The sequence below is a fragment of the Salvelinus namaycush genome, chromosome 9 (assembly GCF_016432855.1).
Source record: "Salvelinus namaycush isolate Seneca chromosome 9, SaNama_1.0, whole genome shotgun sequence".
NCBI classification, from domain to species: domain Eukaryota; kingdom Metazoa; phylum Chordata; class Actinopteri; order Salmoniformes; family Salmonidae; genus Salvelinus; species Salvelinus namaycush.
In genome coordinates, this window is record NC_052315.1 from 25,830,664 (window position 1) to 25,846,923 (window position 16,260).

Consider the following 16,260-nt stretch of genomic DNA (forward strand, 5'->3'; position numbering starts at 1 on the left):
TCAAGCCATATTTCTTCAGATATTTAGAATGTGTGATTTCTTGTCCATAGCTATGGTTCAATCATGTGTTATAGAAATTAGAAGGAGTAGGAATGTCCTCTTCATGAGAGGAGAATAAAGAGTAACCACTGATTGATATATTGCCTAACTATTCCTCATGGACTTTGGTGTGCATGCAAGCATGCAACTGTGTGTATGTGTGTGAGAGAGAGAAGGAGAGACAGCAAGAGCGAGAGAGAGAGAGAAAGAGACACTAGTTAATTCACAGGCAGAGCAAAACACAACATGAGGACAATGTGAGATAATCAAGGTCTGGCTGTGTTGTGGTGTGGTTGTGTTCCAACAACAGTGAGTGTCCATTTGGTTTTGTAGGCTTGGTACATTATGAGGCTGCCAAAAACAAATGGACTGACAGGATACCTCTGCTGATATTACTGTCATCTGGACGTTGATGGTTCACGGCACGCTCTCTTCTCTTGTTCAACCCAACTCTTCTCTTCAATTAACTTTAATAAAGACTAGATTCCCCTGCCCCGTGCGTCTGGACTTCAAATAATGAAAATTATCGATGTTCAGAATTGTTTTTCTCAATATTACTCTGCCATGGAGAGGGGAAAGAGCCTGGTTTAGAGGCCGTTTTGGTGTCTAGAGGGTGAGAGCATCATCTAGTGGACAGAGAATAAATACAAATTTTCACGGTAATGCTTTGCCTTCACGCCACACCTTTCACAATACAATACAGCAGGGATCATCAAGCAACTTCCGCCGCGGGCAAATGTTTTCTTGAGCGGGTGGTCGGAGGTCCAAAACATTATTGAAAATAATTTGTAGACTGAAAACTGTCCACAAGAAGGCCAAAAATATATATTTGCCTAAAACATAATAATTTCAAACCTTATATTTGTATACAATCACGTCTCTCTATTATGTTTGGGAATATTCGGGAAGAGATTTCCCAAATGAAAGTCACTTGGAGCTGATTTCCTGGTGTTTTTAGTCTTGTATGTCCAACAATGAAAATTGTACAAATAAAACAAATTAAAAAATGTATCTTATTTTTTTGCTTAGAAAACTTGGGGGGCCAAATAAAACCACTCGCAGGGCAACTCCAGGGAACGGAGTTGAATAGTTACATATAAAGATAATACTCTAAATTGCTTTTAACACTGTTACAATTGCTGGATTTATAATGTTGTTCTAATCAATGTTCCTGACTGTAAGAGCGAACACTTTGCCATTGCCATCAGTGTGGGTGAGGCGTTGCTGTTCTGAATGGCCTGTATAGCTGCTGCTGCTGCTTTGTGTTCTCCTCCATCTCAAGGCCTCAGCGCCTGACAACAGCCAGCCACTCCTCTTTCTCCATTACCTCTGCTCATCCAGCCCACACACACACACATCTCTTTTGCTTTCACTTAATGTCTAACTCCATGAAAAACACAGGCATGAAAAGAACACTATCACATACAGAAACACAATCAAACAAATACACAGACTTTGGCTTATATCAAGTCACATCACTTGGCGTTGCATACTATTTTACTTGGTCAAAGTCTAAATGTCTCAGTCTGTATATCATGAATATGCAAAAGAGAACCTGGATTGTATGCAACAAATGTGTAAAACAATATATACACTACCGTTCAAGAGTTTGGGGTCACGTAGAAATGTCCTTGTTTTTCATAGAAAAGCTAAATGTTTTGTCCATTAAAATAACATCAAATTTATCAGAAATACAGTGTAGACATTGTTAATGTTGTAAATTACTATTGTAGCTGGAAATGGCAGATTTTTTATGGAATATCTACATAGGCGTACAGAGGCCCATTATCAGCAACCATCACTCCTGTGTTCCAGTGGCACGTTGTGTTAGCTAATCCAAGTTTATCATTTTAAAAGGCTAATTGATCATTAGAACACTCTTTTGCAATTATGTTAGCACAGCTGAAAACTGTTGTTCTGATTAAAGAAGCAATAAAACTGGCCTTCTTTAGACTAGTTGACTATCTGGAGCATCAGCATTTGTGGGTTCGATTACAGGCTCAAAATGGCCAGAAACAAAGATCTTTCTTCTGAAATTTGTCAGTCTATTCTTGTTCTGAGAATTTAAGGCTACTCCATGCAAGAAATTGCCAAGAAACTGAAGATCTCGTACAACGCTCTTCACAGAACAGCGCAAACTGGCTCTAACCAGAATAGAAAGAGGAGTGGGAGGCCCCGGTGCACAACTGAGAGCAAGCGGACAAGTACATTAGAGTGTCTAATTTGAGAAACAGACCCCTCACAAGTCCTCAACTGGCAGCTTCATTAAATAGTACCCGCAAAACACCAGTCTCAATGTCAACAGTGAAGAGGCGACCCCGGGATGCTGGCCTTCTAGGCAGAGTTGCAACGTGCACGTTTAGTTTTTTGCCCTAGCACTACACAGCTGATTCAAAGCTTGATGATTAGTTGATTATTTGAATCAGCTGTGTAGTGCTAGGGCAAAAAACTAAACGTGCACGTCTTGGGGTCCCGAGGGCCGAGATTGGGAAACCCTGCTATAGAATATTGGTCTCTTGAGATTAAACTGACACAAGTTCCTCGCATATTAGCAGATAAACTCCAGTTAGAGGGAAAGTATTTTTCAAAATTTATGCTCAGCTTTACCCAACCGTATTAGGCAAATAAATTACACTCAGAGCCATATTTAGATACAGTAATATTGCTCTGATTACAATGTACCAATAAGTCACATTCGTTTTCAGCACAATTAATTTATGTAAGCAGACTACATCCATTAATTAACTTTAAAATTGTCTAGAGCCTGTTCACAAACCTCACAACTCTTGTCTTGTATTATGGCTCATTATGTGTCATGAAAAAAGGTTGACAATGCGCAAAACACATCTATCAAGCGTATTATGTTATGTAGCTTCATCACCAGTAGGTGGTGGAATTGTATAATTTTAGATCAGCTATGAATTGACGAATCAGCTGCACGAATACGGGTATTTCTGGAGTTTCACAAATAAGCTTGGTTAAAATAATCTATTATAATATGATTTGTTTATCATCTATATTTATCTGGATGATAAGCCTATGTCCCACTAATTGCCCTCGTGACCATTATAATTTGTTTGACAATGATGTGTCTGGACTTTAACATTGGTTGTTTGTTCTTTTCCATGGGAAGCTAGAATCGACTGTTATTTACTAAAAAAGAAATTACATTTTGCTAAAGATATTGAATAGATAGTCAAAATATCTATAAGATCTTCTCTTTGGATTAGATAAATAAACACATACCGTACATATTGTCGTTTTTTGATGACATCATCACTGGGACTTTCCGGATGCGTCGGGGTAGACATGTAAAAAGTTGTCTTAAAACTGGACTTCTCTTGCTAATATATCACCGCATAGAAGAGGAAGACCGATAGAAGGAAACCATGAAGGAGGGTAAAGATCCAAATGACACCGAATGGTTAAGATATTAAGACGATCTGTTGTCAACAGGGACAGATATATTCAAAAACAGAATGTCAACAACGCGGCCCCTTCTCGGTATGAAGCGAGTCACCGAGGTAACCTGTAAGGAACCCCTGGGAAACAGGCTGTCGCCAACAGCGAGCAAACAGCAGCAAGAGGCCCTGACAGTGGACGAATTTGCTGTCTTTGAAAACAAGCAAGAAGAACTGAAATGCGCTAAGCCCAGAGTAGAACAGGTTTTTCGGGTAGCTTTCACAATTATCGGCCTTTTGGACACTGGAGCCCACAGTAGTACGGCATCAAGACAGATATGGCTTCAACTCAAGGGAAAGAGAGACGACGTGTCGAGGGCAAAGGTAAACAGTGACTTACTAAAACTAGCTTGAGGCTTATAACATTGATACCCATTCTTATATTGTTTTATTTATTTTTGTCAGTCAGTTATGCAGTTAAACAGCCTTTTAACGTTAGTAGAGAAGGGCCATCCTGAAATGTAAGCGGCAAATCAGGCAGTATAATCAATCGCATGGTCATGGTGTACCGAATGGAATAGCTACTATGCTAATTGAGAAGTTGTTTGGGTTTCTGGCTCTGTGTCATATGCCTTCTAGCAAATTAACTGTACAGATAATATATCAGTAACGTTAAAGATTATAGATCTAACGTTAGAGTCCGGCCAGGTTTACATCATTCCGTAAGATCCCGATTGCATGACAGACGGACAAGCTGTTCTTGGCGTTCCTTTTGTTTTCATTTCAACACTGATTTCCCGTTCATTCTACTACTCTAAAAACACCAGTCTTAGCTAGGCTACATCTTTTACACTTCTGTGCCTTGAGTTTTCCCTTGACAACATCGTGTAGCGGGCAGGTGAAGTTCAATGTACAGATCACCGGATTGGGTAATATCAATGTCACCTGTTCGACAACGCGGAAATGATTACTATTGGTGCCAGTAAACTTGGAATCTCCTCCCACCCCATTGAGAACACAGAAAACGGAAACCCCAACACAGTTATGTCTTGCCTCATCATGTCTCTTTCCAGTGTGTAGTCATCAGGAAACCATGTCCACTGTATGGAGAGGAGACACGTATGCATTGTGACAGGTGCTTCTCTGACATAGCCAAACATGAGGCTGATTCATTAAATATTTCTGGAAAGAGGTTGAGATTTCCTCATTGGGTTTCAGTTGGTTTCTGACAACTTCCCATCTTCCACGTTTTAATCTCACCAATTTACAGTCAATGTGGTGATGACAGAGTTGACTGAGAGTTGTCAGTGAAGATGATGAGTGAAGTTTCTTGAGTAGGCGTAGAGGGGGTGTCCCTGTGCATCATGCTATCAGTTTCAATTGGCGCGTTACCCTGTTAAGCTTCGAATGTGGACATTCTCGTGTGTATGATGTTTTTTTTTGTCATGTCTACTTTTCTAACTGGTGTTGACCCTATGTGTTTACAGGAGTACCTGAAAGGCCTGTGTGATCCAGAGCTGCAGCAGGAGGAGCACTACCCTGTGGACATGCACTGCATCTTTGCCGGTGCCCGTGGTCTGTTCCTTGACCGACTGCTGCGGGACACCAGCGCTGAAGTTGTGATGCTGGAGCCGGGCACACTGCGCCTGCTGGGCTGCTTTGAGTCTGTCATCATGGCAAAGAGCCGCGTGCAGCAGTTTGTTGCTCTCTTCCAAGAGAAGCGCAGCCTGCCCGGAGATAGGGAGCCGGCCGTGAAACGCACCTTCAAGACGTTTGTGGAGGAGCGAGATGATAAGTACGCCATGGAGCTGCTCCTGTTGCCCAGTGCCCTGAAGGAAGAGCTGCTAGGTCTGGCCCAGAGCCCCACTCAGCCTGGTGGGGCTATAGAAGTGGACCAGGATCGCTCCCAGAGCAGCACCCCTGTCACTGACCTCTCCAACCGCATCCTGGACACCAGCTTTGAGGACAAGGCGGTTGGGGCTGCATCCGGGGCTGAGACGGGGTTGTTGAATGGCGTCCGGCCCTCCCACAAACGCCGCTCGTCGGAGAGCGAGCTGAGGGACACCAAGAGGCAGTACTCCCTGGAGAGGAGAGATGAGTCGATGGAGAGAGAGCGCCACACTGTGGCCAGTGACAGCCGAGCTAAGACCCCCTCCAAGACCAACATGGGGCTGATGGTGCTGGACTCTAGTGATGGTGCGGATGATGGGGAGGCTGTGAGCCCTGAAACCAACCTGCGGTGCCTGGTGAACTTCTTCAGAACCATGGGCTACCAGCAGGAGGTGGTGGAGCGGGTGGTGAAGGAGACGGGCCAGACAGAGGACACTTTTCTGTTGCTGGAGTGCATTGTGGAGGAGAGCCAAAGAACAGAGAGGCAGCGAGGAGGGGCATCCTCAACCCACAACTCTGAGTCTTCTTCCTCTACTTTCAACTCCAGGGATAAGGATAGAGGGCTAGATAGAGTCCCAAACCGAGCCCTGAATGTAAATTCCAAGGAGAACATTAAGCCACCCAGCAGCAATGGTGTTGGCCAGAGGGGACAGTATAGCAGCATGCTGCAGACAGTGACACTAAAAAGGAGCAGCAGTGCTCAGGGGGCTGCTTACGATATCATCACCATCAATGATGACGAGGACAACACAGACACACTGGCTAGCAGTAAAGCCAGGATGGCAGAGCAGATGGATTTTCCATCGGGGCCCAGGATGGACTACCTGTCCCGGGGAGGGGCTCAGACCATGGGGCCGGTACGTGTGGAGAGTGTGACGGCACTGCGGAGCACACCACAGCGCCCAACCCAGCCAGCAGACACACGGCCAGGCTGCTCCTATCAGACCCTGTCAGCCAGAGTCCCCCCACCCCGCACAGAGCCTGCTCCACCACCCCTGACTGCCACGACCCGCTTCCATGATTCCCTGAGAAACCCCTACACCCTGACCCTACAGAACGAGCCTGGATGCCCTGATCTCCGCCACATCATCATTGACGGCAGCAACGTGGCCATGGCGTGAGTAACCTCCCCTTACTATACCCCCCTCTGTAGGAGGATGTGGAACAACACTGAGAGCCCACACTCATTTTCTCATCATCAGATATGACTGTCTGGAACCACCTGTGTGTAGGCCTATGTGAGCGTTGGTGTGTGTGTGAAAGCAGGAGTGTAACCCTCAGTCAGGACTTTCAAGGGTAACATAAAAGCTCATAGCTGAGAGCTCTTCCAGTAACCTCAGTGTATGAGTAGGTAGGCTTAGAGCATGGCCACCGTGTCTTTGGCAAGGATAATGATTGTCCACATGGGAAAATCTCTATAAAATAATTGTCAGTAATATAACTCCAACTATCTCTCTCAACTTGCCAGTTCTCCTCTGTTTCTTACATCGTGCACCATTTTATTCGGTCCACTGAAGTCATTACTGGAAGTTGTTTTAGTCAGAATAATTGTAATAGAGGTATATCACCCTTTCAGACTCGGACTAATCTGACTGGCAGAGCTAACTTCAGTTTGTGTGGACTGAGTTAGGCTACCTACCTCATCCGAATGAGGTCAGAATCACATTTCATGATAAGATCTCAGAGTACATATGCTATAGGGACATACAAGTACAAACAACTATGGGGGTTTTATTTTAGAAAATTACAAGGGGAAATAAAGTTTTGTATATTTGGCGATTACATTTCCATGTTGACAAGGTGATTTTACTATCCACGTCAGTGGTGCTGGAGTTAGTGAGTTCAAACAGGATGTGCAACTTTCTCTTTAAGAGGGAACTTCCCTTGACTTTGCATTGCCCCACAAAATGAGACGTGTGCTTTAAGCTGGTGTGTGTTCAGAATATTCTCTGGCCGTTTGTTTGTAATGGTTCTTATGAGATCTACTGGACCCCCTATCTGCCCATATTTTCCAGCAATCTCCAAGTAATAGAAACAAACCCTACTTTTTTTTTTATATATATAGAATGAGATTAGTGTATTGGGAGGGATCAACAACTCTGGGTAGAATTTTAAGTAGAATTGTACAAAGGCTGCATTTTAAACTCACCATATCTTTATTTTTGGATCGCAGCACTGCTAACTTCCTGCCAAAAGCTGTCTCTGACCAGAGGGACATTCTACTCTGTTAGGCTACGTCTTATGTTTTTGTAGACGTCAAAATGTCTTTCACACCTTCAATGTGTTACTTTCTGAGTGGCTTACTTTCTCAAACTGGGCTGGCACAGTAATTTTATAATCGTGTAATTAAGGATTAAGGATAGACAGTCATAAAATAACCGTCATAGCAGTTTTAGTAAAATATTCTTTTAATTTTAATTAACTTCATATTCAAGTCGACAAATTTTACCCAAAAGCAGAAAAGTAAAAGTAAGCCTGGTTTACATCTAACAGCCAATATAAGGAGAGACGAGAGGACGCAAAACTGGCCAATTTTAGAATGTTGTGTTTTGGACAAACAGCTGACTGAAGACGGAAGGCTGGGCATTCAGAAACATAACACCTGCGGTTGAGTCAGTGACTCTACAGTATGATGGAAGTTTGTTGCTCCTTGTTTCAGCAAGTTGTTGTAGCAAAGGAGTCTTGGTTGCCCAGGCAATGCAAATAAGTCATCCAAAATTCCATGACCATCACAGCCCTACTTGTTACTCACCTGTGACAATACTGTCTGAAGGCAATCCTCAATTTGTCAATCTGAAATACAACAATCACTTTATGTATTAGGATAGTTATAAGCCATTCCTAAGTAACCCTTCCTCCTTGTGCTCCTCTGTAGGCATGGTCTCCACCGCTTCTTCTCCTGCCGGGGGATAGCCATCGCTGTGGAGGCCTTCTGGAGGCAGGGCCACCGGGAGATCACTGTCTTTGTGCCTCAGTGGAGGCAGAAGAGAGACCGCTACACCACAGGTCAGAACAAACACATACCACAGCACAGGCCACCCCAACCTGGGCTCAATCTCATCCCTCTGGTTTTGGTGGGTGAAGAAGTCACATGAAATGTACCGGTAGTTCAACCATCCAAGGTTTTGGTCAGGAGAAAGATGATTGTACTTTGGCAAATAGTTGTGAATATTACTGTTTGAATGGTGATAAGACAGAAACATGTGGAGCACTTTGTGTGCTCTGTTAAGGATATGGTCTTAATGTGTATTTTCTCCACATGTCTCAATAGAACAACATTACCTAAACCAACTGGAAGACCTGCGTCTGCTCTCCTTTACTCCTTCCAGAGAGGTCTGTGGACAGAGGATTTCCTCCCATGATGACAGGTACTGCAGAGTCACACATCTGACCACGTCATATAGCCAGCTCACCCTCTGTCATCTGCTGCCACCTCATCCATAATCACCCTGTCCCACATTCCCTGCTGCCACCTCATCTATACTCACCCTGTCCCACAGCCTCGCCCACATTCCCTGCTGCCACCTCATCTATACTCACCCTGTCCCACAGCCTCGCCCACATTCCCTGCTGCCACCTCATCCATACTCACTAGGGTTGAATGGCGGGAACCCGGTTACTGAGATTTACCACCCAAAACCATTCCCTTTTCCTGGGATAAATAACTGCGAGAGACCGGTAAATTATATAAATGTTTTATATGAACAGCAGGGCGTGAAATGATATGCCATGTCTAAATCTGAATTCTCTACAACCTTCTGTCTGGTCACTGCATGATGAATCATCAATGCTCAGGGTGGGGACCGACAGCCCATCTCAATATGTAGACCTGCACTATATATACACAAAAGTACGTGGACATCCCTTCAAATTAGTGGATTTGGCTATTTCAGCCACACCTGTTATTGACAGGTGTATAAAATCGAGAACACAGCCATGCCATCTCCAAAGACAAACATTGGCAGTAGAATGGCCTTACAGAATAGATCAGTTCCAAACTGCCTCTGGAAGCAACGTCAGCACAAGGACTGTTCGTCGGGAGCTTCGTGAAATGTTTCCTTGGCCAAGCAGCCACACACAAGCCTAAGATCACCATTCGCAATGCCAAGCGTCGGCTGGAGTTGTACATAGCTCGCCAATGGACTCTGGAGCAGTGGAAACACGTTCTCTGGGGTGATGAATCACGCTTCACCATCTGGCAGTCCGACGGAAGAATCTGGGTTTGGCGGATGCCAGGAGAACGCTACCTGCCCCAATGCATAGTGTCAACTGTAAGGTTTGGTGGAGGAGGAATAATGGTCTGGGGGTGTTTTTAATGGTTCGGGCTAGGTCCCTTAGTTCCAGTGAAGAGAAATCTTAACTCTACAGGATACAATGAAATTCTAGACAATTCTGTGCTTCCAAATTTGTAGCAACAGTTTAGGGAAGACCCTTTCCTGTTTCAGCATGACAATGCCCCCGTGCACAAAGCAAACTTGACTGGCCTGCACAGAGCCCTGACCTCAACCCCATCGAACACCTTTGGGATGAATTGGGATGCCGACTGCGAGCCAGGCCTAATTGCCCAACATCAGTGCCCGACCTCACTAATACTCTTGTTGCTGAATGGAAGTCAGTCCCCGCAGCAATGTTCCAACATCTAGTGGAAAGCCTTCCCAGAAGAGTGGAGGCTGTTATAGCAGCAAAGGGGGGACCAACACCATATTAATGCCCATGATTTTGGAATGAGATGTTAGACAAGCACACGTCCACATACTTTTGGTCATGTAGTGTATCATCTCATCATGGTAACGTTGGTGTTGTGACAGGTGGACAGACCTACATTTGCTGCAGCGTAGCCTATGCTACAGTAACAAAGACCGAATGTGCGACTAATTTACATATCCACCTGGCTTCCGGGGGTCACTTTTCTTTTTATTGCAGCTGCAGAGTTTTAAAACATGAGCGAGCACTCTCACTCATTAATTCCATTCAAACTGCATTCAAAATAGATACCGGTAATCCTGTTCAAGATTGATATATAGATAGATAGATCTATATCTATATAGATATGTCCTAGCTTACCTCTTTCAGGTAATAAATTCAATGCAGTGTTAGCCTTATGTTTAGTTGGTGGGTTATGCATAATAAGCTTCTAACGTATAACCTCTCTTGCGCAATACGTACACACCTGTGCTCCGCTGGTCTTTTTTTTTTAAGTATCCTTAGCTCTTGGAGTCCCATGCAGGAAAAGCTAGACTAGATTAGCTTGCTGGACATCATTTTTGGGGCATTTCTTATACCAATAGACTATTCAAAGAGGGACACAAGCTCTTGTTTGTTAAATACAGCAGCCAATAGAACTCACGGGTAGTTTGAAAGAAGGGCAAACACGTGATGGCTGTAGGCTATACCAGTTATTTATTCAGACCCGTAACCATTCAATCCTCGTGAAGAGAAGTGAAAGCCTTCTGCATCTCATTCTAGTCCTATATTATTCAAGCATGTCATTAGAATGATGAAGATAAATGAAATAAGTTTTGTCCTTAACTGTTGAAAGTGAGGAAGGAATGAAGCAACACTAGAGAGAGAAAGGAGGTAGGCTAATAACATTAGTGGAAATATTATGAAAATCTTTAATCAAATTTGTTAGCCTATACTTGTAACTTTGTAGGCCGCATGTGCTGCACCAGAATCTCATGTTCTCTCTCTGCTTTATCATGTTCTCTCTCTGCTTTATCATGTTCTCTCTCTACTTTATCATGTTCTCTCTCTGCTTTATCATGTTCTCTCTCTGCTTTATCATGTTCTCTCTCTGCTTTATCATGTTCTCTCTCTGCTTTATCATGTTCTCTCTCTGCTTTATCATGTTCTCTCTCTGCTTTATCATGTTCTCTCTCTGCTTTATCATGTTCTCTCTCTGCTTTATCATGTTCTCTCTCTGCTTTATCATGTTCTCTCTCTGCTTTATCGTGGTTTGAACGAGGTGCGTAATTCCAGTGCGTAATGTGCAGTACCCTATGTATTGGATAACGGCACAATCATTTGGGCTCATTAAATGTATTTAAATCAGGCTCAGGTTGCATCAGGCTTGAATTTTAATCAAATCCAGACACAGGCCTATTTAAATGCTTTTGAATGACACTTCCGGTTTTGGTGGGAAATACCAGGTTACTCGGGAGAAAAGTTATTTATTCTCGTGATGGAACATTTGTAAAAAGCCTGAAATATTCCACCCTAAACTCACTCTGTCCCACAGCCTTGCCCACATTCCTTACTGTCATCCATACTGTCAGCTGACTCGGTCTATCTTATCTCTCTCTCACCTACAGGTTTCTGCTCCACCTGGCAGAGAAGACAGGAGGGGTTATCGTCACCAATGACAACTTGCGGGACTTTGTAAATACATCAGAGGCATGGATGAGGATCATCCAAGAGAGGTGAAGGCCTTTTAACCAAACATCAGACATGCACTCATTTATATAATCCCTGGACACATTACCTTCTCCTCTCACACTGACTGGCCCCTTTTTCCAGGCTTCTGCAGTTTACCTTTGTAGAGGACCACTTTATGATCCCAGATGACCCCCTGGGGAAGCATGGCCCTCACCTGGAGGTGTTCTTACGGAAGGACAACAGGTGTGTGTGAAAGGAGATGATAGTATTGTTTATACAGTATGACCTTACTGCAGAGGTATGTGTATTGACCATACGTGTGTCTCTCTCACAGACGGAGCCCAGTCACACCTCCTCTGAGGCCAGACCCCCGAGCCACCCCGCAACCTGTCTTTGTCCAAGCTCTGCAGTCTGCCCCTCGCCCCTCATCTGTCCCCCGCCCCACAGCTACCCCCCAGATGAGACCACTCTCCCACTGGCCACATTCTGGGCCCCCTGGGTGGCACCCCCCTCACCCAACACACTCACCACCTCCACAGAGGTCACACCCTCCTCGCCCCTCACCCCCTCTTCAGCGATCACACACCCCTCGCCCAACACCCTCTCCCCCTCCCCAGCGGTCACCCTCGGAAACCATAGAGCTCAAAAGGAAGCTGTACGATATCTTTCCCGACCAGAAGCAGCGCATTGACCGTATCCTCAGTGACAACCCCTACATGAGGGACCTGAATGCACTGTCAGGCCTTCTGCTGGGATGAAACCAAGCACACACACTGTACTCAGCCATTCACACACAGATACACTTACAAGTCTCTGTCGAAGGAGGGTGCCAATAGTAGGCCTATGTACAGAAAACTGAGCTATTTAAAGTTTTTGTATTAAAGTTGATGGTCAACTGCACTGCTCTTGGATGGCTATTTGTTTGGAAGGCATAACTCTCCTTTTTCTACACATTTAAGTTCAGCAGTGTCCATGGAACATATGCCATTCATGAATAGATTGCTTTCCCGAGTGAAACCATAAAATTGTGGGGAAGGAATTGTCCAGCTGGCATCTACTGTATGTGATGTCCACATATGTTCTCAGTACTTATTTCCTGTCATTTGTCTCTGCACAAGTCTTTAAGGTGTAAAACCAAATTGCTGTAATAACTGCTGAAGGAAGGTTATTTTGTTAATGTTGTAATATAATTTGTTTCTGTATGATTTTGTAAATATGAACATTGACATGTGCAGATATGGTTTTATGTAATTAACCACACAAATACAAACAGCTCCATAAAGAAGCTTTTTTTTTAAACTAGAGATACTTCATTCCTTCAGTGATTCACAATCCAGTGCTTTGATACTAGGTTAGCAGGGTAGAAGGGTTCCTCTAGTCTAGATACACAGCCTGGAGACACCAGTGCCCTGTCCAAGCACAATCCTGTGCTGAGAAAATTATATTAAAAACATTCTTAAACATGAGGAAATTATATTCCTTGTATGACATTGCAAATATTACTTACAGAGTTTGGCTGCTAAGTCCCTTATCTTCCTGTACTGATTGTCCACTACACTCTGAGGACATAGCCATTGTATCTTCTGGAGAGTCCCAGACTGACTCAGAGCCCAGAAACAGAGCCAACTTACCCATGTTACTCAATGATCTGGAACACCCTGGCCACTCTTGTACAAGTCACTATCTTTTGTAATGGTAACATAGCAAACCCATTATTCATTGTTTGTTCAATGAACAACCATCACAAATAACTCTACCTACATGTACATATTTACCTCAATTACCTCGACACCGGTGCCCTCGCACATTGACACATTGACTATGTACCGGTACCCCCTGTATATAGCCCCGCTGTTGTTATTTACTGCTGCTCTTTAATTATTTGTTATTCTTATCTCATACTTTTTTGTAGGTATTTTCTTAACTGCGTTGTTGGTTAAGGGCGTGTAAGTAAGCATTTCACTGTAATGTCTACACCTGTTGTATTCGGCGCATGTGACAAAATTTGATTTGATAAGACCCCAGTCACCAGCCACCAGAGGTCACTGTAAACCAAGCTGTCAGGGGCTAGTTGCTACTGGAGCACTTATTGCTAAAAAAAAATTCAGACAGATGTGGCCTGGCTATTATGAAAACAGTTTGCTTCCGTTGTGTATAGCTTTAGTTTTGTATAACAAGGTCTCATCCATTGTGTATAACTAACATTCAACTCTTTTTGGAGAGGTTCGTCAGTGTATTCTACCAGTGAGATAAAACTTTGGACTCTGTATCCAAGTCCCCTTTCTGTTGTTTCTTCTCTATATAATGTAAAGGACATCAGTCACTGATGTTTGATTTACATTTTTTTCCCCTTTTAAGATTTCTATGAGAAAGGAAATGCTGTGGTATCACCAATGAGGGCATAGGCGTTCTGTGGGTATCTCACGGTTACTTGAAAGACAGGGTGTATATTTGATTTCCACAGGCTGGTAAAGTTAATAAAGGCCAACTGTTTGTCATAAACGAGACCTTTTCTTCATCTGTCTGTTGTCGTCTTTGTTCTAATCATTTCTAAGCTGTTTTGTTGGTGTGTAGACATGTACTGAAAACAAAAATAGTAATATACAGTGCATTCAGAAAGTATTCAGACCCCTTGACTTTTTCCACATTGTTACATTACAGCCTTATTCTAAAATTGATTAAATTGTATTTTTCCTCATCGATCTACACACAATACCCCATATAATGACAAAGCAAAAACAGGTTATGAAATGTATTAATTAGGAAATGTATTAAATATAAAACTGAAATACCTTATTCAGACCCTTTGCTTGGCTCATCGCGCTCTAGTGACTCCATGTGGCGTGCCGGGCACCTGCATGCTGACGTTGGTCGTCAGTTGGGGTTTCCTCCGACACATTGGTGCTGCTGGCTTTCTGAGGTTAAGCAGGCAAAACAATTATAATTTTTAAGTTTCCTTTAGGAAAATTGGGCACTGGACAACATGACAAGGAAGATTTTAATTTACTGGATATTTGAGAAATGTACAAAAATACTATTCCCTGTGTTTCGATGTGTAGCACTTGCCAAACGTAATAGCCTATTTTTGTATTGGTTTATAGGCTACTTTCCTAAAACAATAATTGTCCACCACACGGTTTAGCTGTCAGAGATTTGAGCATTAAATGTTTCAGAGCATTGCACGCATAGGCCTATAGGTTTAGGTGTCCACATTTTTAGTCATTTTAGCAGACGCTCTTATCCAGAGCGACTTACAGTAGAGTGCATACATTTTATTACATTTTACATACTGAGACAAGGATATCCCTACCGGCCAAACCCTCCCTAACCCGGACGACGCTATGCCAATTGTGCGTCGCCCCACGGACCTCCCGGTTGCGGCCGGCTGCGACAGAGCCGGGGCGCGAACCCAGCCCAGCCTGGGCGCGAACCCAGAGACTCTGGTGGCGCAGCTAGCACTGCGATGCAGTGCCCTAGACCACTGCGCCACCCGGGAGGCCACTGGGTCCACTGTATGACATGCATACACACACACACACACATATACATATATACACACACACAGTGCATTCAGAAAGTATTCAGACCCCTCGACTTTTTCCAAATTTTGTTGTTACATTACAGCCTTATTCTAAAATTGATTAAATAAAATATGTCCTCAATCTACACACAATACCCCATAATTAAAAAGCAAAAACAGCTTTTTAGAAATGTTTGCAAATGTATTAAAAATAAAAAACAGAAATACCTTATTTACATAAAAGTATTCAGACCCTTTGCTATGAGACTCGAAATTGAGCTCAGGTGCATCCTGTTTCCATTGATCATCCTTGAGATGTTTCTACAACTTGGAGTCCACCTGGGGTAAATTTAATAGATTGGACATGATTTGGAAAGGTAAAAACCAAGCCATGAGGTCAAAGGAATTGACCGTAGAGCTCCAAGACAGGATTGTGTTGAGGCACAGATCTGGGGAAGGGAACCAAAACATTTATGCTGCATTGAAGGTCCCCAAGAACACAGTGGCCGCCATCATTCTTAAATGGAAGAAGTTTGGAACCACCAAGACTCTTCCTAGAGCTAGCCGCCCGGCCAAACTGAGGGTTTTGTCAGGGAGGTGACAGAGAGAGTACAGAGAGATCCTTGATGAAAACCTACTCCAGAGCGCTCAGGACCTCAGACTGGGGTGAAGGTTCACCTTCCAACCACCCTAAGCACACAGCCAAGACAACGCAGGAGTGGCTTCGGGACAAGTCTCTGAACCTCCTTGAGTGGCCCAGCCAGAGCCCGGACTTGAACCCGATCAAACATCTCTGGAGAGACCTGAAAATAGCTGTGCAGCAACGCTCCCCATCCAACCTGACAGAGCTTGAGAGGATCTGCTGAGAAGAATAGGAGAAACTCACAAAATACAGGTGTACCAAGTAGAGGTCGACCGATTAATCGGAATGGCCGATTTCAAGTTTTCATAACAATCGGAAATCGGTATTTTTGGGCGCCGATTTGCCGATTTATTTTTTTTAATTTTTTTACACCTTTATTTAATCTTTATTTA

The 16,260-nt window shown here is 43.7% G+C and overlaps 1 protein-coding gene across 1 annotated transcript; it reads left to right on the forward strand.

The window, feature by feature from the left end:
• The first annotated feature begins 3,307 nt into the window (after window positions 1–3,307).
• Window positions 3,308–13,009, forward strand: LOC120053886 (NEDD4-binding protein 1-like). The gene is made up of 7 exons (XM_039001172.1): window positions 3,308–3,824; window positions 4,928–6,447; window positions 8,206–8,336; window positions 8,602–8,698; window positions 11,642–11,749; window positions 11,847–11,948; window positions 12,040–13,009. Exons 1-7 carry the CDS (start codon window positions 3,519–3,521, stop codon window positions 12,461–12,463), a joined length of 2,688 nt encoding a protein of 895 aa, XP_038857100.1. The 5' UTR covers window positions 3,308–3,518; the 3' UTR covers window positions 12,464–13,009.
• Window positions 13,010–16,260: the final 3,251 nt, after the last annotated feature.

Bases quoted from the DNA above. Each gene is read 5' to 3' on its own strand.
- LOC120053886 (XM_039001172.1), top strand. From the start codon at position 3,519: ATGTCAACAACGCGGCCCCTTCTCGGTATGAAGCGAGTCACCGAGGTA. The intron at 3,825-4,927 runs GTAAACAGTGAC...ATGTGTTTACAG, and splicing joins ACGACGTGTCGAGGGCAAAG to GAGTACCTGAAAGGCCTGTG. The intron at 11,750-11,846 runs GTGAAGGCCTTT...CCCTTTTTCCAG, and splicing joins ATGAGGATCATCCAAGAGAG to GCTTCTGCAGTTTACCTTTG.